This window comes from Phascolarctos cinereus, unplaced genomic scaffold, assembly GCF_003287225.1.
Source record: "Phascolarctos cinereus isolate Bilbo 61053 unplaced genomic scaffold, phaCin_HiC Scaffold_2;HRSCAF=192, whole genome shotgun sequence".
In the NCBI taxonomy this organism is placed as follows: domain Eukaryota; kingdom Metazoa; phylum Chordata; class Mammalia; order Diprotodontia; family Phascolarctidae; genus Phascolarctos; species Phascolarctos cinereus.
In genome coordinates this window covers 256,181,772-256,206,586 of record NW_027555625.1, presented here as the reverse complement: position 1 = coordinate 256,206,586, position 24,815 = coordinate 256,181,772, and the positions used below count along the sequence as shown (strand labels likewise).

The window sequence follows — 24,815 nt, the reverse complement described above, 5'->3', positions numbered from 1 at the left end:
TTGTTCACTTTTGAGTAAAAAGAAAACATCATGTTGTGATTTCACTGGACCTATTTTAGTGAAAATATTAGAATGATCTTTAATTATTACAGTAGATTTTTCATTTGCTAAGGAAAACACTACTGCTAACGTAGCAAAGAGTTCATTTCAAAGACTTTGTTCTCTTACATAGGCCAATTTTCATTCCTACTCCTGTGATTAAATACTATAGCAACACCTCTACGATCCTATGTCATTGTGAGTATACAGTTTTCTGTAAAAGTGATCTTTCTAACTAACCCTGCTTTTAACATTTTAAGTGCCAAAATTATTTTATTTCAATTTTCTTCAGATGGAATTCTTTCTATGTTGGGCAACACACTTTGCTGCCCTCTTGGATCATACTAAATATCATCTGCCCCTTTCTTCATGACTGAGTGATATCATTATGAACATGTGTTACTAACCTGTGCTTTAGATCTATCTACCTGTGGCTAATGACCCCAAATGTGCTCCCTCATCCCCAAGATACCTACAGAGGCATCACACAACTGATGGATCTTTATGAGACACCATGATACCCTTTGCAGTTACTGAGGTGCAGAAACTTATGTGACTCACACTGCGGGCCTTTGATTTCCTTGTACTTTTCTGAGTGATTGTTGCTCACTGCCCCCATAATCATAATGTATAAGAGTTGCCATATGGAACAAATTGAAGATTGGCAGAACACTTCACATACCTGTTCTCATTTGATCCTCGCAACAACCCTGACAAGTTACTACTATGGATTATTATTGCCCCCATTTTACAAATGAGGAAACTGAGACATAAAAAAATGAAGTTATTTTCCCACAGTCACACAGCTAGTGGAGGCAAGATTCATGCCTGTGTGTCTCTTGACTCTAAGTCTAATTTCCTTTCTTCATGCCAGGAACTCTTTACTGCTTCTAATGTCCACCACTACTTCTATTGCGCTCTGTGTCTGACATTTAGCACTCCCTTCCCTCCATTTTTGTTTTTCCTCTTCTTCTTCTCAAGCCCTGCTTCCTTGCCCGTGATTCTTACCTTTGCCATTAAGCATCATGGCTGCCATAGCCATTGCTACAGGTCAGTGTTCACTGCATACCTTTGTTCCTGCTTAATAAGTAATTAGATATAATCTTCAGGGTCTTTGGCTTATATGAAAATCATTGCTAAAATTCAGAGCTAGAAGACACCATAGAGGTTGAAATCAACTCCTTCATTTTACAGATGAGGAAACTGAGGCCTAGAGAGGTTGAGTGACTTGCCCAGGATCATTTATAGCTAATAAGTACCTGAGATTTGAACTTAGGTCTTTCTGCCTCCCAGCTCAGCACTCTATCTGCTATGCCATGTTGCTTCCCAGGTACTTTTCCTATTGAATGATACTCAAAAGATGCTTCACTACTGCCTGGAACACTTCAGTTCATTGCTTGTTTTCTGGAATTGGCATTGGTCAGATATTCGATTTGGTCAGAAACTTCCTTCCGGATAACAAAATCATTACTGTATTAATTTGCTTGGCAAATTTTTTTTTTTAAAAGCTAATGAAGTGGTAGACTTTAGTGCAAATTATTAAACTTTTCAAATTACTGAATACAGTTAAAAGCTTAACTACCATTTCACAAAAGCAATTGTACTGCTTTCAAGGGAAGACTGGAAATCATGAAATGGATGGTGGAATACTCCCATACAAAGTACACTTACTTAAGATTTAATTTGGCCTCCAATTTACCATTAGAAAGAGGTCTGATAGTGGTGGGAGGTATTTTCTGATACCTCTTATCTTCAGGAATATCCACGTTTCCAGTCCAGGCATTTACATACCACACTCCAAACAGCTAGAGAAAAGTGGAGACAAGGAAGACTCGAATTGTAAGAATTCTGGATATCCAGACATTGGGATTCCTAGGACAGAAGGGAAAAAAAGAAGAAATGGCAAGTGAGTGGAGCAGGGAGTCTGCCTATCTTCACAGGTCCAGGAAAGGTTTGGGAAGGGGAAGGGTTACAGCTAGACCTATACTCAAGTAGGGTGGACATCAGATCTCTGGGCTGCTGCTAGAAGATGTCAGCAGCAAGAGGGGCATCTGTTCCTCCTCTCATTCAAGTTCCAAAACCAAGACTCTACAGGATGGGCCCTGACTCATCCTAGATTTGGAGAAGGGGGATTGTATGATTAGGGATGGTATTCTGGTCTTTTATGAGAGAGATAACTAAAGGTATAAAAAAAAGGCAATATAATAGCTTATCTTTGATTAAATTGGTAGGAGCTAAGTTTCTTCTGCTATACAGAAGAATGAACAGAACCTATCTTCAAGGGCTTTGGACAATATACTGCAAGTTTCATGGGCTAATCAGAAGCCCTCTTCAGAGAATTCCCATAGCAGCTACAAAAGCCTGTGGCATACCAGAGGAAGAAGACTCTAAGAGCAGGTGAATATTATGGGGGTTGCTACCACAAAAATGATTCTGTACGGCAGACCTAGAGAAGCCCAGAGAATATTCTACTACCCCCCGGTGTCTACTTCTCAGCATCCTGGCTGTAGAAAGACACTACCTCCAAAACTGAGAAATCCTATCAGAAGTAGCCAGCCTCCCCTTTCATGATTAAGGAGGTTCTGTCTTTGTAGCAGAGTTAAACACATTGACCTGGTTGCCTCTGCTTAAAAGGTGCTCATGTTAAAGTAACACATCTCTCTCAGATTTATCTGAGGCACCACTATTTGGACTGGATTTTTCTGCTGGGTTTTCTGACAAAAGCCTACTGCAATGTCCCAAACCAGATTGATTCTTTCCCCTACCTTCTTAGGTGCCATTTCATGTATCACTTCTCACTGAACCAACACCCAATCCATACACCTGAGGACTGCTAATAGCTTTGCTCTCACCTTACTCATAGCAGATGCACGATGTCAGCATGGTAACCATGGCAACATACCCATACTGCAGGTAAGTGAGTAGGTTCTGATGAACTAATTTTTCTAATACAAACCTACAAAAAAAGTAAATATCACATGGACCAAATGGAATTAAAGTTCTAAAGGCCCTGAGCCAATTAACTGGTTCTCTGAAAATTACAGCTTGTGACACATATGAGACTTGCTTCATTTAGGGATACTAATAATTCTGATTGGCCATCAGCAGTACAAGAACTAGGAATATCACTGCTCCCAGCTCCCAGCTCCCAGATCACTCTGGTCACAGTAGACTTGGAACAAAGTGGGAAATTCTCACCTTGGAATCCATCCTATCTCCCTCTCTGACCTTCTCTTCTGTGGGTCCAAAGAGTTCTGCCAAATTCATAGCCATCTAATTTCTGTCTCCTGGCTGAGTTATAGGGTAAGAGGATTTCAGGGGTTGTAGACCAGCCTGGAAACACACTGAATGGGTCCCTACGCTGACAATGGCATCTTCTGGCTGGCGTACATCTCTCCCACTCATTTTCCCTCCCAAAAAAGATAGTCTCACCTTCGACGTGTCTTTATCAAGAGAAATAGGTTTCCAGGCATGGATGACTGAGATGAAGAACATCAAGAATGGTATCTTCACCTTCAGAGGACTATGCACTGGGCTTCTTAGCAGAGAACCTGGTTATACATTGAGCCTCCCTCTTTATATAGTACCCCACATTCAAAGGCCCTGAAAACTGATCCCCCTTGCACACAATGCCCCAGTCAGTCTTTCAAAAGCAGAGAGATAATAGCATTATTTTTGGAAACAAATGTCCAAATGTCTTTATGATTTTTTAATGATAGTTCATTAAAAATCACTCTGATAATCAACAGGATCTACTTTTTTTGGATGCCTGCAATCTTTATAGGTTCTCACAATTGATGCCTTTATTGGTGGAAGGCAGATTGTTATCAGAAGGGGATATTTTCAAAGGCCTTGTACTTTTTGAGTAACAAAGAAAAAATCAATGGCTTCATTTCATTCCTACCCACTCCCTTCCTCTACCCCCTCATTACATATGCTTCTTAAAAATAATATTTTATTTCCCCCCAATGACCTGTAAAAACAATTTTTAACATTCACTGTTTTGTTTAAGCTTTGAGTTCCAAATTCTATCCCTCCCTCCTTCACTAAGATGGTAGGTAACACAATATAAATTATACATGTACAATCACATAAAACATTTCCACATCAGTAATTTTGTGCAAGAACACTGAAAGAAAGAAAGAAAGAAAGAAAGAAAGAAAGAAAGAAAGAAAGAAAGAAAGAAAGAAAGAAGAAGAAAGAAGAAAGGAAGGAAGGAAGGAAGGAAGGAAGGAAGGAAGGAAGGAAGGAAGGAAGGAAGGAAGGAAGGAAGGAAGGAAGGGAGGAGGAAGGAGGGAGGGAGGGAGGGAGGAAGGAGTGAGGAAGGGAGGAAGGGAAGGGAGGAAGGGAGGGAGGAAGGAGGGAGGAAAGGAAGGGAAGGGAGGAGGAAGGGAGGAAGGAAGGGAGGGAGAAGGAGGAGGAAGGAAGGGAGGGAGGAAGGAAGGGAGGAAGGAAGGAAGGAAGGGAAGGAAGGAGGGAAGGAGGAAGGAAGGGAGGGAGGGAGGAAGGGAGGGAGGAGGAAGGGAGGAAGGGAGGAAGGAAGGAAGGAGGGAGGAAGAAGGAAGGAGGAGGGAGGAAGGAAGAAGGAAGGAAGGAAGGAGGAAGGAAGGAAGGAAGGAGGAGGAAGGAAGGAAGGAAGGAGGGAAGGAAGGAAGGAGGAAGGAAGGAGGAAGGAGGGAGGGAAGGAAGGAGGGAGGGAGGGAGGAAGGAGGAAGGAGGAAGGGAGGAGGAAAGGAAGGAAGGGAGGAAGGAAGGAAGGAGGAAGGGAGGGAGGGAGGGAAGGAAGGAGGGAGGGAGGAAGGGAGGAAGGAGGAAGGGAGGGAGGAAAGGAAGGAGGAAGGGAGGGAGGGAGGAGGAGGGAGGAAGGAAGGAAGAAGGGAAGGAGGGAGGAAGGAAGGGAGGAGGAGGAGGAAGGGAGGAGGGGAGGGAGGAAGGAAGGGAGGGAGGGAGGGAGGAAGGAGGAAGGGAGGGAGGAGGAAGGGAGGGAGGAAGGAAGGGAGGGAGGAGGAAGGGAGGGAGGAAGGAGGGGGAAAGGAAGGGAGGAGGGAGGAAGGGAGGAAGGAAGGGAGGGAGGAAAGGAGGGAGGAAGGAAGGGAGGGAGGGAGGAAGGGAGGAGGAAGGAAGGAAGAGGAAGGAAGGGAGGAAGGAGGGAAGGGAAGGGGGAGGAGGAAGGGAGGGAGGGAGGAAGGAGGAAGGGAGGAAGGAGGAAGGGAGGGAGGAAAGGAAGGAAGGGAGGAAGGAAGGAAGGAAGGAAGGGAAGGAGGGAGGAAGGAAGGGAGGAGGAGGAAGGGAGGAAGGGAGGAAGGAGGAGGAAAAGGAAGAGGAAGGAAGGAAGGAAGGAAGGAAGGAGGAGAGGAAGGAAGGGAGGAGGGAGGAAGGGAGGAAGGGAGGAAGGGAGGGAGGAAAGGAAGGGAGGAAGGAAGGGAGGGAGGGAGGAGGGGAGGAAGGAAGGGAAGGAAGGGAAGGAGGGAGGGAAGGAAGGGAGGGAGGGAGGAAGGGAGGGAGGGAGGGAGGGAGGAAGGAAGGAAGAAGGAAGGAAGGAAGGAAGGAAGGAAGGAAGGAAGGAGGGAGGGAAGGAAGGAGGGAGGGAAGGAAGGAAGGAAGGAAAGAAAAAATAGCTGTCACATTTTTTTCCAGCCCTTTCAGGTGGATTAGAGACTTGTGTTTCATCTGACATGCATGTCTTCATGAACTCTAAGGTCCATTCAAACTGGTCCTTTTACTGCTCCTCACACACAACATTCCATTTCTGATTTCCATACCCTTATACAGGAATTCTCCGTCATTGGAGTATATTCCCTCTTTACTTCAACCTGTTAGAATCCCTTATTTCCTTCAAAACTCAGCTCAAGTGCCACCTTCTACAAGAAGTTTTCATGATCTCCCCAGCTGCTAGTGTCTCCTCCCCCCAAAAAAATTACCTTAAATTTATTTGTTATACACATATACATACATATGTGTGTGGTATGTGGGTCTATAGGTCACCTTCCTTTTTAGGTTAGCACAGTAGCACATAAGATAAGGACCAGATCTTCATTGGTATAGGGAACTCACAAATGGACTCTACCACTGAAGTTGATTCTGTCTGTGCAATACGTAGTCTTAAGCAATTTCCCAGAGGACTAGGAGTTTGTGACTTGTCTGGGATCACATAGCCAGTGTGTGTCAGAGATGGAACTTGAACCTTGGTCTTCCTGGATCTGAGGTTAGCTTCCAATTCTCTGCCCTACACTGTCTCTCCCTGGTACATAGTAACAACTTTAAAATTCTTGCTTTTTGATGTAGAGGAAGGAAGACTTGAGTTATATCCCTTCTAAAAACTCCACCATGAACAAGATTCTTCACCTCACATCTGGAAAAAGTTTTTCACTTAGACACTCACAATCTCATAGGGTCATCATTAATACTGTTTGACAGATAAGGAAAATGAAGCCAAATGACTTGCCAAGGGTCACAATCTATAACTAATCTGAACCAATCTATAAAAGGTAATATTGAATGTATAGCCTTTATCAACACAATTTGCCATGATAGAAAAGTCCCAGCCATTGTGTTATCCCTGGTAAGGGCTACTCCTTTGTCTGCCATTTGGCTGCTCTGTACTTTGACCTTACCTGAAATACACACACACACACACACACACACATCTCTCTCTTTCTATCTCTCCCTGATAAGAGGGTTTCTGTTTGTGATTTCTCTTCTGCCTGATATGTGCTGAGTGAGTGAATAAAAACTCACTCAAAGCACTATATCTAATAGGTCTTTAGATCATGATTCACATTCCATTTGGCTATCCACCAGTAGCCCAGACCCTATCTTGCCATCTTGCCATGTATATCCTTCTTCGCTGAGTTTCCACCTCTTGCTCTGGGCACAGTAATCAAATCAATACAACCATTACTTCTGGATGGTACGGGTAAATCAACTGCTTTATGACTCTACTCCCAATCCCTCTTACACCAAGCCAAAACATGCCCTTCCTGGCCATCACTTCCTGATATGTATTGTTTTCCCCCATTAGATCAGAAGCTCCTTGAGGACAAGGATTGTCTCATTTTTATACTTTTATACCTAGCACATAGCACCATGCTTGACACATTGTAGGCAATAAATAAATGGTTTTTTCTTCATTCATTCATTCATTCTTTCATTTTGTCACAACAGATTTTCTTGTTCTGACAAGAAATTTCAATGCCTCTTCTAGTCACTCATCCTGTTATGGCCTCTACTTAGATCTTCTGGTATTGAGCTTCCTCTTACCAAAGCAAGGATCTTGTCAGTCTTACCCTAAGGAACTAGCTGCAATAGCTACACACTGACCCCCAAACCTTCTGCTACTTATCTCCCATACCAAATGTCAGAAGGAGTTTATTTCCCTGGAGTCTTTATTATTCTTTCTTAAACATTTTATGAGTTATATTTTATCACAGATCACTGACCTAGCACTTTGCTAACACAATATTACCACCTCTTTTCATAAAGGTCATTAAATGCACACCTACAAGAGGGAGTCTCATCCCTTCTGAGACCAAAGTTAACCTTGCAACTCTATCCTAAGTCAATTACTAAAGCTCTCCTAAAAGAGCATGTCAAGTTTATCCAGCAATACTTCAAGGATCCAAAATTTCACTGGGATAAGCACTTTCTCCACTTATGCAGAATGAAGCCCCTTGACTCGGCAGATTGTCTTAAAACAGTTATAACCAAATAAATAAATCACTTTGCAGTCAATCAATTGATGAATCTCTCCAAACTTAGCTGGGTGAGTCTTTGAACAGTAGACACCCAGTCTATCGTTGGCCTATGACTGAAGTTTTCTAATTTCATAGAACAAAATTTCTAATTTGTAGATTGTGCCTATAAAGCTTGAATTGCATTGGTAGTCTAACCTTCTAAAAACCAATCATTTATATGCCATGATGAATCATTCCTGCCTCATATCTCTCCCTACTTCATCTTCCACTCAGTGATCAGTGTTCCCAAAGCACAAATCTGACCTTGTCAATCCCTGTTCAACTGACTCTCGTGGTTCCTTAGAATCAAATATAAAATCTTCTCTTTGGGATTCCTTATAACCTGCCCCCTTCTTATCTTTCTAGTTTTCTTACCCCTTATTGACCCCCATCTATCCTGTGTGATCCAGCAACACTAGGCTCCTTGCCAGTGAGGAATACTCACACATGGTACTCCATCTTCCACCTCTGGGCTTTTCCACTGGCTATTCCCCATACATGGAATGCTCTCCCTCCTCATTGCTACCTCTTGACTTTCTTAGCTTCAAATCTCATCTTTTACAGGAAGCCTTTCCAGATTTCCCTTAATGCTAGAACCTTCAGTCTTTTGATTACTCCCAACTCATCTTATATACATTTGATGGTATATAATTATTTGTATGTTGTCAGATCCCATTAGATTCTGAGTTCCTCGAAATCACAGACTGTCTTTTGCTTTTCATTACATTCTCAGCTCTTACTTATCAGAGTGCCTGGCACAAAGTGGATACTTGATAAATGCTTGTTAACTGACTAATTTCAAGAGTCTAATATGAGTGCCAAGGTACAGTTGAAGAAACATCTCTCCCTCTCTTTGTAGAGAAGTGAGAAGTGGAATAAGACAGAGATAATAAATTCACATATTCCAACAGACATAGTAGCTCCGTTGGTTATTTTGCTTACTATAAATAAGAGTATTATGGAATAGGTAGAGGCAGGGTATATCATGAAACATCTGGTACAAAAATGAAAGGAATCAATGAAACTTTTTAAAGTATGTGTACGACTCTATGAAGTAAGAAACAACACAAAGTCTGTACAGCATCTAGGCTAGAGAAATGGATACTAGTATCTGATAATATGATGCCACTCAATTTTCAGCAAAAGAAAAGTTTCTGCCACTCAGCTGAATCAATTCTATCTATATGTGGCCCTACCTGGGAATTACTCTTCAAATGAAATCGTTTCTAGACATATATATCATTCTCCCAGTCATTTGGGTAACTATGTTAATTTTTAACATGAAGATGGCCCACCACCAAAATGTTAGAATGGAACAAGATGAGATAAGTTGGTTTGTCTACTGGTGGGCATTCCCTTTCCCAATGTACTGTATTATCCAAAGGGATTTTGGACTTTACCTAAGGCCAAATTATTCAGATACTTAGGAAGGAGTGTCAAAAATAGACATGGGAGTCAAGCCAAGAAAACAAGACATAAAAGACTTTGACTTTGGCAGACAGTGGAGAATGGCAGAGGTTAGAGCCTGAACAACATCCCAGATAGATTCCATTTTCTGAAATCTTTATAAGTTGAGCTGTGCTCTATCAAGCAATGACTCTTCCCAAAAGATGACCAAGATCTGGGGATTTGGGGACAGAATTCCAGAGCCATCTGCAATAACCATTTAAGATGCAAGAAAAGAGCTCTTGGTAGGACTGCCTTGAGGACCAAGTTTTCCTGGGGAGCAGAGATACACTTTCCTATTTTCCATCATGTTTCCTTCCTTATTCTATTTACTCCCTAATTGAGAATTGAATACTAAGGAAATAAGCCACAATGCTCCTGCCTTTCCTTCCCCATCTTATGGTAGCAGCCTTTGGATGCTTCAAAATTGTTGTCTTTATAAATGGTATAGTTTTACGTGATTTTTCATATTGTGTGTGATAATATATTAAAATCCAGATGCCCTGACTACATGTCATAATGCATTTGTATAATCTATAGGAAATTGCTTGCCTCCTCAAGGAGAAGGGAGGGAGAGAATTTGAAATTCAAAATTTTTCAAAATGAATGTAAAAAATTACTTCTACATGTAATTGGAGAAAAATTAAATATCCAGATGTTCAGTTGAATGTGTGACAATTTTGCTTAGTTGAATACTAGCAGTAATTGGGATTGAAGGAAGGACACCAAGAAGGAAAGTAAACTTTAAAATAATGAGATTGACTTTTGGCCAAGATGGCTGGCTGAACAGGCGACATCCTGTTCATGAAGCACCTTGTTCCCAAAAAGCTATCTACTCCAGTAGAATCCCAAAGTACACACAAAACTGAAAAATGATCAAGAAATCGAATGAAAAATTCAATAATGGATTTTTTTCCACTTAGAACATAAAAAGTTAGCCAGCTGCTGACTGTTTCTACTTCCAATAGAAATGGAAACCTCTGGCAAAGCCATCATGCTAGTACATGTAGGTACAACCAGAGATGAGTAAGAGGCAAGTGTAGTCTGTAAGGCTCTATGGGCAGCAAGTATGAAAGGTTCCCCTGAGAAAGCCCCAAAGTGGTCATACAAGCCTGGAATGGAGACCTTGGAATCTGTAAAGTGAGGTGGTGACTATCATGGCAACACAATGTTTATGTTGAAAAGCCCAACAAGATTCCTAACACTCTGTCATGAGATGAGGACTCTGAAAATCCAGATCCCTAAACCTCAAAGGTACAGGGAAGCTATCTGGGAGAAGGAGGTCAATGTAGGAACCAAGGCATGCAGGGCAATAGTAAACAAAGCTAAAACAAATATCTAGAAAGGAGTAGTTGAAGTACCTACTACAGTCGGGATTATGCAAGACCTGAAAGGTTCTACTAAAAACAAAAGAATATCTTGAAATACAATATTCAAAAAGGCAGAACAGATAGATTTACAACAAAGAATTATTTATCCTTCAAATTTGAATATAATTCAGGGTTGGGAGGGGACAGATCTTTGTTAGAATTGTGGGCTCTTAAGCATTTCTAATGAAAAGACCAGAGATGAATAGGAACTTTGAAATATAAACACAAGAGTCCAAAGAAATCTAGAAAGGTACTTTTATTTGAGCAATCTGGAAGAAAGTTTATTGTAATTTAGTGCTAACATTCTAACAGAAGAAAAGGAAACAAGAGTCCTTTCTGAACCTTAATGTCTTCAAAGGGGATTGAAGGAGGCAAATAAGAATAGAGGTAATGGGGTTGGAGGTTCTAAGGAACTGAAGATTTAAAGAAGGAAAAGAGAAGGTAGATAAAAGGAATAGCTAGTGTAGAAAGGAGGAAGGGGGAGGAAGGAAATGAACAATTATAGAGTGCTTACACTGTGCAAGGCACTGAGCTAAATGCTTGACAAATATTGTCTTATTTGATCCTTACAACAACCCTAGGAGACAGGTGCTTTATTGTCCTCATTTTACTATTAAGAAAACTGAGGCAGATAGGTTTAGTGACTTGCCCAAGGTAAAACAGATAAGTGTTTGAGGCCAAATTTGAACTGAGGTCTCCTGAGTCCAGGTCCAGTATTCTATCCACTGTGTCACCAGCTTACTCTAAGAAAGGTGTGGAACTTGCTATTTCTCATAATTGAGGTGTGTGAGAAGAATATGCAAATCTGGAAGAAGGGGTAGGAGACATAGGCATCAGAAGAACCTCACATATTTTTGTACATACTATTTTATTTTTTCCAATTACATGTAAAGATAGTTTCCACATTCATTTTTAAAACATTTTGAGTTCATATTTTTCTCCCTTCCTCCCATCCCCCATCCCCAAGGTGGCAAGTAATCCAATGTAGGTTATACATGTGCAGTCATGTTAAACATATTTCCACATTAGTCATGTTGTGAAAGAAGAAACAGAATAATAAGGAAAAGCCACAAAAGAAATTGAAAATAGTATACTTTAATCTGCATTCAGACTCCATAGTTCTTTCTCTGGATATGGATAGCATTTTCCATCATGAATCTTTTGGAATTATCTTGGATCGTTGTATTGCTGAGAATATCTAAATCAGTCATAGATGATCATTGCACACTGTTGCTGTTACTGTGTACAATGTTCTCCTGGTTCTGCTTACTTCACTCAGCATCAGTTCATGCAAGTCTTTCTTTTCTGAAACCCACCTGCTCATCATTTCTTATAGCACAATAGCATTCCATTGCATTCATATACTACAACTTGTTCAGCCATTCCCCAATTGATGGGCATTCCCTCAAATTCCAATTCTTTTCCACCACAAAAAGAGCTGCTATAAATATTTTTGTACATGTAAGTTCTTTTTAATGATCTCTTTGAGATACAGGCCTAGTAGTGGTATTGTTGGACTAAAGGGTATGCATAGTTTCATTGCCCTTTGGGTATAGTTAAGTTGCTCTCCAGAATGTTGGATCAGTTCACAACTCCGCCAACAATGCATTAGTGTCCCAATTTTCCATCTTCTCCAATATTTACCATTTTCCTTTTGCCTTATTGGTCAATCTAAAAGGTATGAGGTGGTACCTTGGAGTTGTTTTAATCTGCATTTCTCTAATCAATAGTGATTTAGAGCATTTTTTCATATGATTATACATAGCTTTAATTTTTTCATCTGAAAACTACCTAGAACCTCACATATTTAAATAAAAATATAGTATATTAAAGGAAAAGATATTATTATTGAATGCCCAATTTCTCTTGAGACATGAGACAGTAATCAAGAAGCTCCAAGTTTTAAATAGGCAAAGCAGTGTCATTTTTTCCCTCTTTGGGGTCAGTTATATTGGTGGGCTGGTTTTAAAAGGAAAGTCACACTCTTCCCCCAAAAATGGAAGAGGAGTTTCACCAGCATGCTTAGTAGCTTAGAAGGCTCAAAGAATGACTGGCAGGCCAGCCTGATTTGCTCATGATTGCCACCACCTTTTATATATGAGAACAATATCCAGGTAAATGATTTTTTTCTTTTTTTTTTTAATTTGTCCAGGGTCAATTAAGCAGCACTGCACTTTTTTTTTTATTGAATTCTAGAGATGTCTTTCCCCTTTAACTGATCACTTTTAATCCAGTACTTTAATCTGAGGTCATAGCTTCACAGTAATAATGATGCTTGCCATGATCTTCACATTGTTTCTCCACTTTTGCATTCAGGATGTTGGGCTTTAATCACCTTCAGGACTGCTGATCCTGATTGTTAACACACCTATCACCTTCTATTTATGTAGCCTGTGATTAATCTAGTCAATTCCAATTCATTCAATAAGCATTTATTAATCACTTTCTATGTGTGTATCTGTTTCCCTCACTAACTTACTAGTAATTAAGTTCTTTATAATTATCTGAGTTGTTCTACAGACAGAAGACTTTTTGAGGTAACTGTAGGGCTTATTTGTTCTACTCAAGCCTTGGACACTAAAGGATTGCCTAGATTGTATGTTGTTAATGATATAAAGCTTAATTATGCATAATTATGATATTCCCTCATCTATCTCTTCAATTATATTGGTACTAAATCCTTAATGGAACAGAGAAATACAAATGTGAGAGAAGGATATTCCATCAGATGGGCCAGTAATCACACACAGAGAAGTAAATAAAGGAAAAGAAGGATACCATTGAGAAAGGAAGGCATGTTTCAGAGTCTTGTTGGCCAAGGGGCAAGAAGTCAAATCAGAAAACTGGAGAATCATAGCTAAGGAAACCAGTCAAAAGATCTCTTCAACAAGCAGGCAGGAACCCATGATCCAGAAATGTTACAACCAATAGAAATCTCAATGGAATAGTACTATAGCCTCTGAATGGGGCTGAAGGTGGACAGCTAGGTGGCACAGTGAATAAAGTACCAGGTCTAGATTCAGGAAGACTCATCTTCCTGAATTCAAATCTGGCCTCAGATATTAGCTGCATGATCCTGGGTAAGTCACTTAACCCTGTTTACCTCAATTTGTCATATATAAAATGAGCTGGAGAAAGAAATAGCAAGCCACTTCATGAAGAGTTGGACACAATAGAAAATGACTAAACAATAACAGTCTATAGAGAAAAGTACTCTATAAAATATATTAGGTTGTACTTTTTGTCAGACTTGGTCTTTGTAATCACTCATCAACCAAGTTTATCAATTAAAAATTGTTTTATTAAAAAAGTTTATCAATTAAAAAAACATTAAGTTCTTACTCTGCCAGACAATGGGTGAGATCCTGAGGATACAAAGACAAAACATGAAACCATTCCTATTCTCAAGTTTATATTCTACCATCCTGCCACTTAGTATATTTAAGCTATAAATGTTTACTAAAAAATAAGTGAGAATAAGGCTTTATCTTATACATTTTTATTCCCAAAAGTTGACACACTAGGTACTCTATCAATGTTTGTTTTTTATGATGATAATGGAGTCTAAATGTTCTGTCTCACAATTAGACTACATGTTCATTTGGCAGAGGTGATCTTGTCTCATACCTATCTACAATCCCTATAGCATACATACCACAGGTTTGAATACACAGTCCATGAAGTATATTAAATATTACTGAGTCAAATAAGTATGTCAGATAATGGTGGGACTAGTCAATCCTATGGCAATCAGTTGGACAGCCTTTCTGGTACCTATCCACTTCCCCTAAGAGCTCAGTCTTCTCTCCTTACCTGTGGTCCAGCCATGTTATTAACAATAATAGGGTGTAGTAAGTACAGTGCCTGACAGGACAATCTGGCTTTAGATCCTCCCCTCTGACACTTACTAGTCAATGACCAAGGGCAATTCACTTAATCTTCCTCAGCCTCAACTTTCTCAACTAATGAATAGGGGTAATAATACCTCTAACATATCTCAAAGGGTTATTGTAAGACTCAAATGAATTAGTGTATTCAAAGAGCTCCATAAACTTCTAAGAGTTATATAAGCCATTATATAATTGTTGCCATTGTTCACAGGTTCCCATGCAAATGTCAGAACATTTAGGCCATTTCTATTCCACTTCCAACCACCCAATCAATCCAGTACAAAATTCAGCTGACTCAGAAAAAAAAAGTTCTTTTTGCCTTTTGTGTGTGTGATATTTTTTTTTTAAATTTTGTTTTATTTTGTTCTTTGATGGAAGGAGGAAAAGTTGTTAGCAGAGCTAGAACTAGCAATTATTACATCTAGGTTAAGCAATATGATATGTGCCCAAAGCAAATGGCATAAAATGCATTCTGAAATCAACTTTTAAAAACAAATGCAGTTGATTATAAGGAAACACTGAGTCACTAGCACATGGAGGGGATGATGAGACAGAAATCTTGGGACACTATGAGGAACTCTCCTGGTGGATGAGAGTCAGGGAGGGTGGGAAGTAGTATCCCCTCTAGCAGCTTAATAATTCAAAAAATTATGCTTGCTCACTTGTTATAAAACAGAGCTGATTCTCCACAGCTGAGGACTGCAAGTATTCAATTTTGGTGTCCTGAAGCAAAACCCAGTGCTTCCATAATTAAAGCTCTGGTAGTTAGCACCATAAAGAGAAAATAGATGTCTTAATTTCACTTTTTAACCATCTGTTTAAGTATCTTGTATGTGAAACTTTTGATTTCATCCTATAGAAGCCATAAGTTCCTCTCAACCTTTGGAAGTCCAAGATCCCAGGGCTCCTAATCAAGGGCAACTTAACTGGTTGTTACCTACTTCCTATTCATTGACTCCAAGAAAACTTCCAAAAGGAAACAGATTTAACCAAGGTTGATTGCTTTGTTGAGGTTTAGGGGTGTTGGGACCCCAAAATCACAACACACAGATACTACCAGAATGAATTCTGTCCAAGCCTTCTTTCAGCCAAAGACAAGGCTTATTAAAGAGCTATTGGCTAGATTATAAAAATCTGAGCCCTTGGCTAGACTCTTAAAGAATCTGAGCACCTTAATAGAGACAAGATGGACCTTGTATACAGAAAGACTGTGGGAGGGATCTAGGACGATCTTGATGGGATTGACTGGGATGTGGAGAATGGGGTCTAGATGGGGTCAAGGGTGGGAAGTAGCCACGGGCTATCAGGAGGTAAAAGACAATGGAGGATTGGGCTAGGTTAAGGGTAATGGAGAATTGGGAGATTGGGTGTTGGCAATAGTGAAAGGTCAGTTGATAGGATTCCAGCCTCAGGTGAACCTAGAGACTTCCTTGATCAAGTAGGAGAGCTCAAGGAGAGTCCTTAGACAAATGGGACCCACATTCTTTTTGGGACGAGGGGCAAAGATCTTGGCTTCAGCCTGTACTCCATCAGCTTCATATACTTATGTAGCGCTGGAATAAAGTAGTAGTGAGTAACAGAGGGAGTTTGAGAAAAGAGGGAGAAGCTTATCTAGGATATGGTCATAGGGAATGGCTGGTCATCTGAAAAGATGGCTGAGATTTTCTGGATAGCATTGATTCTGAGACTAAAGTGAATCATCTTCTTTAAAAGAGCAAATGGATACTCAGTAATGGTTCCTTGGGGTTTCATGAAATAGCAGAAGTAATAGCTTCCCAAGAATTAACAGGCCCAGCACCAGGATCTTGGAAAATCACAATAAGACACAGGTGCAAGGACAGAAGATTTGGAGTCAGAAAACCTAGGTTTGAATCTTGGTTTCACTGCTTAACACTTGCGTGACCTCTTTGGGCTTCATTTCCTTCAATTTTGAAATGAAGGGTTTGGAATAGATGATCATCTTTAAACCTTGGATCCCAGAAGATGATGGTCCAATGAGCAGTGAGCATTGACCATATGCAAAGCCACACATGATAGGTGTCAATACTCTAGAAGCATTCTGTGAAAATCAGTTTTTGGAGAAGCAAATCACATATATGAGAGCGTGTTAGACCTTAATTGGAGGAACTGGAAGGAGATGAATGAAGGACAATTGGATGATTAAGATTATGGAATTCCAGAGTTAGAGCTGGAAGAGACCATAGGAGTCATCTAGTCCAACCCCACTCATTTTAGGGAAGAGAAAACTAAGGCCCAGAGATGTTAAATTACTTCCTCAAAGTCACACAACTATTTCAAGGTAGACTCTAAATTCAGCATGCTTTCCACTACTCCACATTACTTTTCATAAAGGCATGGATTCTAGTCAATTTTTCTCTTCCATGAAGAATCAACTAAGACTCAATGACTTTGAACGTAGTACCTGGGAGTAGAGTGAAATCTACTAAATAATTTACTAAAATATAGGAGAAGTAAACACTAGCACAGAAACCCAAAGGAAACTAAAACCAGTTTAAGATACATTAAACAAGGTCATCTATTTGGGATGGTTTGGGAAATCACCTTTCTGTAGATGTGCTGAACCAAATGGACTCTTCAATTCCAACTGAGCTATAAGATTCTAGTTTAGTCTAAAAAATCTTCTAGAAGTCTTTATAGCACACACGTCAGTTCTGGAGTGAGGATGCTGCAGAAACAAACACATGAGAATGCATTTGCCAAAAGCATTTCCTGCCATAGAACTCATTAGCTGGACTATAGTTTAAATAACTAGATATGTTCTGAAAAGAAGTTAATATACATTAATTCCTAAGGGAAAGGAAAAAAAAACTAGAAGAGAGAGGGAAGGGAAGGAGGTGGAGTGCAGAGCCAGGAGGGACAAGGCAGTGAAGAGTCAAACCCCATTCTTGTTACCAGCTTTTTTGGAGATGATGACCCTATCAAATCTACCAATAGAGGATAATCCATGTATTCATACTACAAGACTTCTGCATTCTCATTTGCATTTATGCCTGCAGAAAGAGCCAAGGATATATAATTAGTAGGTTTGACTCAGTCCTCCTCTAGTTCTTATCTCCTTAATAATCACCCTCTAGGGTGAAAGTCCTTTGCTTTGCTCCTTGGTAAGTTAAATTGCCAGAATAAAGGGGATACCAGGAGAGAGTTTAGCAGTGGTTGAGAAGTTCATCCCTCTTATGTTCTACCAACAAATCCTCACTCCCACATCAAACACTCCCCAACCTCTCCTCTCTACAAAAAGCCCACATAAATCCCCCAACCATGAACCTAATCGCATCCGCAACTCCCTAAAATCTCCACAAGTTTGGATGAGGAAAGAGATAAAGCATGAAGACATATTTACATTTCTCCTACTTTTTTCAAAGAAGGCTTTGTCCCTTGCTGCCTTTTCAAGGAACATCTGAGTCAGTGCCCACAGCCTAGAAATACAAATGTTTAGCAAAGCCTGTATTACCACCAAACCTCTGGCCAACAAAATCTTGGAGGTACACTGTGAAGTCTACTGATCATTCTATAGGGCTTTAATTTGCATCAGACATGAAATATATGCCCTCCTGCTCCTTCCAGAGATGAAAAATCTGGAAATAATCTGAAGATCAAAGAGAATCTGAGTGGGCAGGCTCTAACAACTGCCTGGGTCTTTGGCTCTTTTAGTGAGATTCACAGAACGACATGTTACTAACACAGAAGCTTGACTTCTGGCTTTTTTGCCATCAAACCCCCCTCTCTAGGTTATAATGTAATGATCCTTCACATATATATTTAATGGGACACTGATGTAGCTTTAGCTCCTGTCAGGAGAAGAATGATGGGGAGATATACCTTTAGTAGCCTAAATCTTCTTGGAAAATATCTGTGGAGGAGAAATTGAGGCAGGTTTGGGAATTCAACTATATAAAACTCTATCTGAACCCAGGAATCAAGCATAATCCAAGAATTACCAAGGAGAGTTGGATGAGTCCCTAAGCAACATGACCTTCCATTTGGACCTCATTGAGCACTTTTGCATTTATCTTAAAATACTGTGCATTACAATCAAAAGATTTAGAATCTGAAAGATACTTAAAACATCTGCCATTCCCCTTTTGCAGATGAGGAAACTGAGGCCCAGAGAGGTTATTTAATTTACCCAAAGTCAGAGATGAATTATAATATAATAGATATAGAGACAACTTTGGAGTGAGGAGAATCTGAGTTCAAGTTTGACTTCTGACACATATTGGCTGTATGACCTGGTTGTTTACCATATCTCTTATCTAGCACGTATGAATCCTCATCATAACCTTCAAAGGACAATGCTTTTACTCAACAGAGTATCTACTGGTGAGGATATCAGATCTGCAATTTAACAGAGTAGAGAGGTTAAATCTTACGGTTTCTCAAAGAAAACTATAGGAATAGTGGCCCACTCTACCTTTGCTACCTCAGCCCTTCAAGACCAATGATTTAGTCAATCATGTCAAGAGCAGAGCAAGCCCACTGGTCAACCCAATCCATGCCATGGAAAAATATGTTATCTTAAAAACCCAGGCTTTGCTCTCCAGGACCACAGAGAATCTCAGGTCCTACTCTTGCTTGAGCCTGGCAAGCCTCCTCTATGAAGGACTTGCCTCAGGCTAGATTTGTTATCTCAGGAGGTCTTTTTCATATGCCCTGTGAGTCACTTACATAGAATATTCTGAACTCATTTCTTTGGTCTGTTGTTTTAATCTCTTCACACTTGCCCTTCTTCCTGTACAACGTAATACAAATAAAGAGTTTGGTTTGTTTGTTTTTTCTGGTTAGGACTCAGGGATAGAAATTAATGCATCATCAAAATAACAAGAGGTTATTGGATTTCCTCAATAGTGACTCATTCCTCTAACTAGGCCAGGTGCAAAAGAATACTGGAAAGCAAAGCACTGTTTTAGCTTCTGATTAATCTCACTCACAAAAGAACTTTGTGATTCCCAGCCATCTTTTTAACATGAAATATTCTTTAGATCATTCTTCAGAGTGGGGAATCACAGAATATCATGGTCTCTAAAGATTCAAAATCATAGCTGATCTCAAAGGAAATAGATAGAAATGCATGCTATGAATAGGCTACAGTATATTACCTAAGTTGACTTGTATAATGTATCATATGAGGCAGAGACATCTAAAAGGGAATGGAGAAATAGGAGTCTCAAGCCCATGTGTGGACTAATAGTCAGTGACTCAGGAAGTCAGTTGGAGAAAAAGAAACATTTTACCCATTCATGCGAAAATACACCTAAACTCCATAAAGATATGAGAACTTACATCTATTATATTTGTGGTCTTATTAGGTGAGCAGAGGGTATAGAGTTTACTGGTTTCATTTATGGACCTAGGATAAAGGCTGTATAAAAAGAAAACAGGTTGCTTGGACCTATTCTACATACAGATGGCAAATTTGTCCTCCACTTCATTAAGGGAGGGGGGGTGATAGTCAAGGGTAATGCAGCATTAGAACTCTTCTGCTCAGAAAACAATTTGTTTCCTTCAATGGCCTTTACATAGTAAGTACCACAGAGGGAATTATGAGTTGCAGCTCTGGTGTAAAGAAGAAAAATTAGAGAGAAATTGGTCTTCCCTCCACAAACATCTTCTTCTAATCCTCCTGATCTTAGCACCTCTCTCTGAACATAAGCCTCATTTGGACTACACAAATCATCCAGGAGCTGGTAACCTAGGCACCATTATGAACCTATTTGCAGCATCCATGATTGGAGGTTTATTAGAAGAAGTCAATAAACTAAAGTGACCTAACCATGAGTACCTAAACAAATATTTCATAGCCCAAATTGAAGAAGAGATTTGGCACTTAGTGGGTAACTGAATGCATACAAAGAGTGGCTTTGAGATTGAGTACTTCTCAGGAACATAATATTTTCTGAATGGCATTTGGCAGGGATAGAGTTAATATGATCATAGCCTGATTACCAGCTCTCTCTGGACACAGTAGACATAAGCAAAGACAAGAGAGCTATGAAATTCTTGACCTAACATCTGTTTCCTACACTGATATCCACACCACCATCACCCCCATAAACTCAATCCAAAATGAGTCCATTAAACCTAAAATTATTGTCCTTTAGCTAGGTAACAAGGTCACACGAGGGTCCAGACCTGGCTGGAAAAAAAATAATGGGGTAATAGGTTTTTGATAATAACATCTTGCTAGTCCTCTTCACTCTAATTTATAGCACCTTCCATGCCAACTTTGCCTCATGTGGCTCTAATCAATAAGAAAGAAATCAACATGGAGATCTTAACACAAGGATTAGAAAAAGGGCCTTCATCTTAAAAAATGTTAATAGAAGCTTCTCAACAACAAGGTTACCCTTAGTATCCTGAGAAAGAATTTGAGTTCTAGGATTGTGATTGAATGTCATGACTTTGGGAACCCAGAATACAGAAGTCAGCCCAAAGAGCTAGAGTCAGAATTGACACCAGGCCCAAGGTACAGTAGGAAATCAACTTTCCTTTTGAAAGCTAAATCTTAAATTTCTGAAGTTTGGTTATTTTACTTGTTGAGAATATTTTGGAGAACCAATCAATCGAACAACAAATATTTATTAAGACTCTATTACATGCTAGGTGCCATGCTAGGCTTTGAATGTCACTGTCATTCAACGACCTTTATAACCTACCCACAAACACACCTTTCCAGACTTCTTACACTTCACTCCTTGCCATATACACTTCATTCCAATGACAGTGGCCTCTTTGTTTTTTCTCAAACAAGGCACTCCATCTCTCAGCTTCAGGCATTTTCTCTGGCTGTTCCCCAGGCCTGGAATGCTCTCCCTCCTCATTTCTGTATACTGGCTTCCTCAGCTTCCTTCAAGTTCCAACTAAGATCTCATCTTCTACAGGAAGCCTCTACCAACCCTCTTTAATTCTAGTGCCTTTCCTCTGTTAATTATTTCCTATTTATCTCATGTATATAGCTTATTTGTGTATTAATCATTGAAACATTGGCTAAGTGTCTATTATGTGCTGGGCACTGTGTTAAGGGCTGGGGATACAAAAAAAATAGTCCCTATCCTCAAGGAATTTATAATTTATTTGCTTGTTGTGTCTCCCATTAGATTATAACCTCCTTGGGGTTAGCATTGTCTTTTGCCTTTTTTTGTATCCTCAGCCCTTAATACAATGCCTGGCATGTAGTAGGCACTTAATAAATGCTTACTGACCTACTGGCTGGGCAAAAAGAGAATAGTCCCTGCCCTCAGTGGGCTTATGTTCTATTGGGAGAAACAATATACGTGTATATGAATACATACAAATTCAATGCAAGATCATTTCAGGGTTGGGGGTAGAATCAATGGCTGCTAAGATCAGGAAAGATTTCATGGATAAGGTTGTATTTAAGTTATGCTTTTATGAAGGCCACAGATTCTAAACCAGAGAAATGACCCTTGCCATCTACCTCCTTTCTCACTGTGAGCATATGGGTACTCAATAGTGCTCTAATATTTATTTCACTGTTATTTTTTTTTCATTTTTGGACAGTGATACTATTAGTAGGTAGATCAGCAGAATCGCATTGATTAACCTGGGTTTCAGATCAATACATTTGACCAAGCCTCTCACATTATAAGATGGGCTAGATGATAGTAGTTAGGTGGATTAAAAAGCCATTGAGTAACTAGAACCAAAAGGTAGTCATTAATGTTTCAATACCATCTTGGAGGAAAGTCTCTGAGTGGCATAAGGATCTTAGCCCTTTACCCTTTGACATTTTCTATTGATTAAGGCTCAAACGACATGCTTAACACATTTGCGGATAGCATGAATCTTGAGGGAATAGCTGACACATAGGAAAGTCAGAATCCAAGGTCATTCTAACAGGCTATCATTATGGCCCAAACCTATTGAGATGAAATATAACAAATATAAAAGCTAAGTCCTTGAATTCTGAAAAGTCGAATTCATGAAGACAAAACAAGGAAGTATGGCTATGTAATAGTTAATAGGAAAAAGTTTATAGTGCTTTTAGTCACCTTCAAGTTCAATAGGGTTCAAAATTGTGAAGCTGCAAAAAAAAAAAGCTAACACAATCTTAGGTCCTGTTAATGAGTCATAATTTCCAGAAAAAGGTAGGTGATACTCATGTTTTATCATGAGCTCTTCAAATCTCATTTAGAGCACAGTGTTCAATTCTAGGTGCTACCTAGAAATACCAGGCTGGAGTACATCCAGAGGAAAGCTGCCAGACTCCAGCCTATGCCAATAAAGAATCATTTTGAAGAATTAGTCATTGTTAGCCTGGAGACAAGAAGATTTATGAGGATATGTTATCTGTCATCAAGTATTGAAGCAATTTCATATGGGAAAGGAATTAGACAAGTTGTGCTTGGCACCAAAGGGCAGAACTAGTGAACTTTGCCAGACTAACCAAAAAGTGGAATGTGCTACCTTGGGAAACAGTGAATACCCCTCACTAAGGGTCCTCATGTAAAGGCTGGATGACCACTTGTTGAGTATTGGGTGCAGAGAATTTCTATTCAGACTTGAATTGGATTAGATACCCTATGAGCTACCTCCCAACTCTGAGATTTTTTTTATTTTAATAGATTTTGTTGATAGCTTTTGAGTTTTTTAACATTACCTAGATTTCTCCCTCCCCCATTCTTCACTAAGAAATTTATTGCTTATAACAAGGAATCTTTAAAAAAAAAAAAAAGAAATAGAAAACAAAGGAAGATTAAAAAGATTCAGCAAGATTAATCAGTACATTAAAAAATTTGATATTATATGCAGTGCTCCGCAACCATGGATCCCTCACCTCTGTAAAGGAGTGAGAAGAGGGAAGGAACTCATTAAAACCAATGACAACATTGAAAAAGTATGAAAATAAATACAATTTTACACTCTTTGAATCTCCTACGTCTGTAATAGCCACAAAATAATAGAAAGTGAATGTTGCAAAATTATGAAGAATGAATATAGGACCAAAGAAGAAATATGAGAAGTACTTTACTACTCTCCTTTGCAGAGGTGAAAAGTTCAGAGGAGTGAAAAATTGTATTTATTTTCATACTTTTTCCTCCAAATTTTTCCTCAGTGATTTCATTGGTTTTGCTAATTTTTTCTCCTCTTCCTCTGTCTTTCCCTCTTCTTCTTTTCCTTCTTCTTTTCCTTCTTCTTCTTTTCCTTCTTTTCCTTCTCCTTCTTTTCCTTCTTCTTCTTCTTCTTTCTTCTTCTTCTTCTTCTTCTTCTTCTTCTTCTTCTTCTTCTTCTTCTTCTTCTTCTTGTTCTTTCCACACACATTGTTACAGCTAAAATGTATATTATTTTTCTGGTTCAACTTACTTTACTTCGCATCAGTTCATGTAAGTTTCTCCATGTTTGTCTGTATTTATCATATCCTTAGCACTGTTCAACCTGCTTTCCTCCTCTTAGCACAGTAATATTCTATTACATTCATATACCAAAATTTGGTTAGCCATTCCCCAACTGATGAACACCAACTTTGTTTCCAGTTCTTTGCTGCCACAAAAAAAAATCTACTACTAATACTTGGGCATGTATGGCTCTTTTCTCTTTTGTCAATAACTTCCTCAGGGTATGCCTAGCAAGAAAATCTCTGAGTCAAAGGGAATGGATGTTTTAGGTATCTTCTTTGAATAATTCCAAATTGCTTTCAAGAATGTTTAAACTAATCCAAAACCACACCAAAAATGCATCAGTGTGGCTATCTTTCTACAACCTCTCCTGTTTGTATTTTTTGCCATCTTTGCCAATTTTCAAAGTGTGAGATGAAACCTCAGGGTTTTTTGATGTGCATTTCACTTAAATTAGTGATTTGGAACATTCTTCCATATTATTGTTAATTGTTTTTGCTCAGCTATTCAATGGTGTCTGACTTTTCTTGACCCCATGAACCATATTGTCTTTAGGGTTTCCTTGGCAAGGACATTGGAGTGTTTTTCCATTTCCTTCTCCACTGGATTAAGGCAAACAGAGGTTAAGAGATTTGCCCAGGGTAAAACAGCTAGTAAGTTTCTGAGGGCAGATTTGAATTCAAGTATTCCTAACTCCAGGCCCAACATTTTACCTACTGAGCCACATAACTGCCTCCATTATTGTTAATAGTTTACAATTGTTTTGAGGTTTGTTCATATCCTTTTACCACTTCTCCATTGCCAAATGGTCTTTGATTCTATATATTTCTCATAGTAGTTCATATGTGTATACACACATCTATGTTTATATAAATGTTTTTATGTGTACATGATGCATATTCAATATGTTTATTGAGTACCAAACTCTTATCTGAAGTATCTATTTAGAATATTTTCCCCAAT

The 24,815-nt window shown here is 39.3% G+C and overlaps 1 protein-coding gene across 1 annotated transcript in view; it reads right to left on the bottom strand.

Moving 5' to 3' along the window:
- LOC110205113 (late lactation protein-like) overlaps nt 1-24,815 on the bottom strand; it is a 42,553-nt gene that overhangs the window by 5,958 nt on the left and 11,780 nt on the right. The window contains exons 6-8 of the mRNA XM_078149164.1: nt 3,472-3,518; nt 2,942-2,995; nt 1,711-1,844 (exon numbers count right to left, since the gene is read on the bottom strand). Of these exons, the coding sequence (XP_078005290.1) occupies nt 1,711-1,844; nt 2,942-2,995; nt 3,472-3,518 (235 nt within the window). The remainder of the gene's footprint in view (nt 1-1,710; nt 1,845-2,941; nt 2,996-3,471; nt 3,519-24,815) is intronic.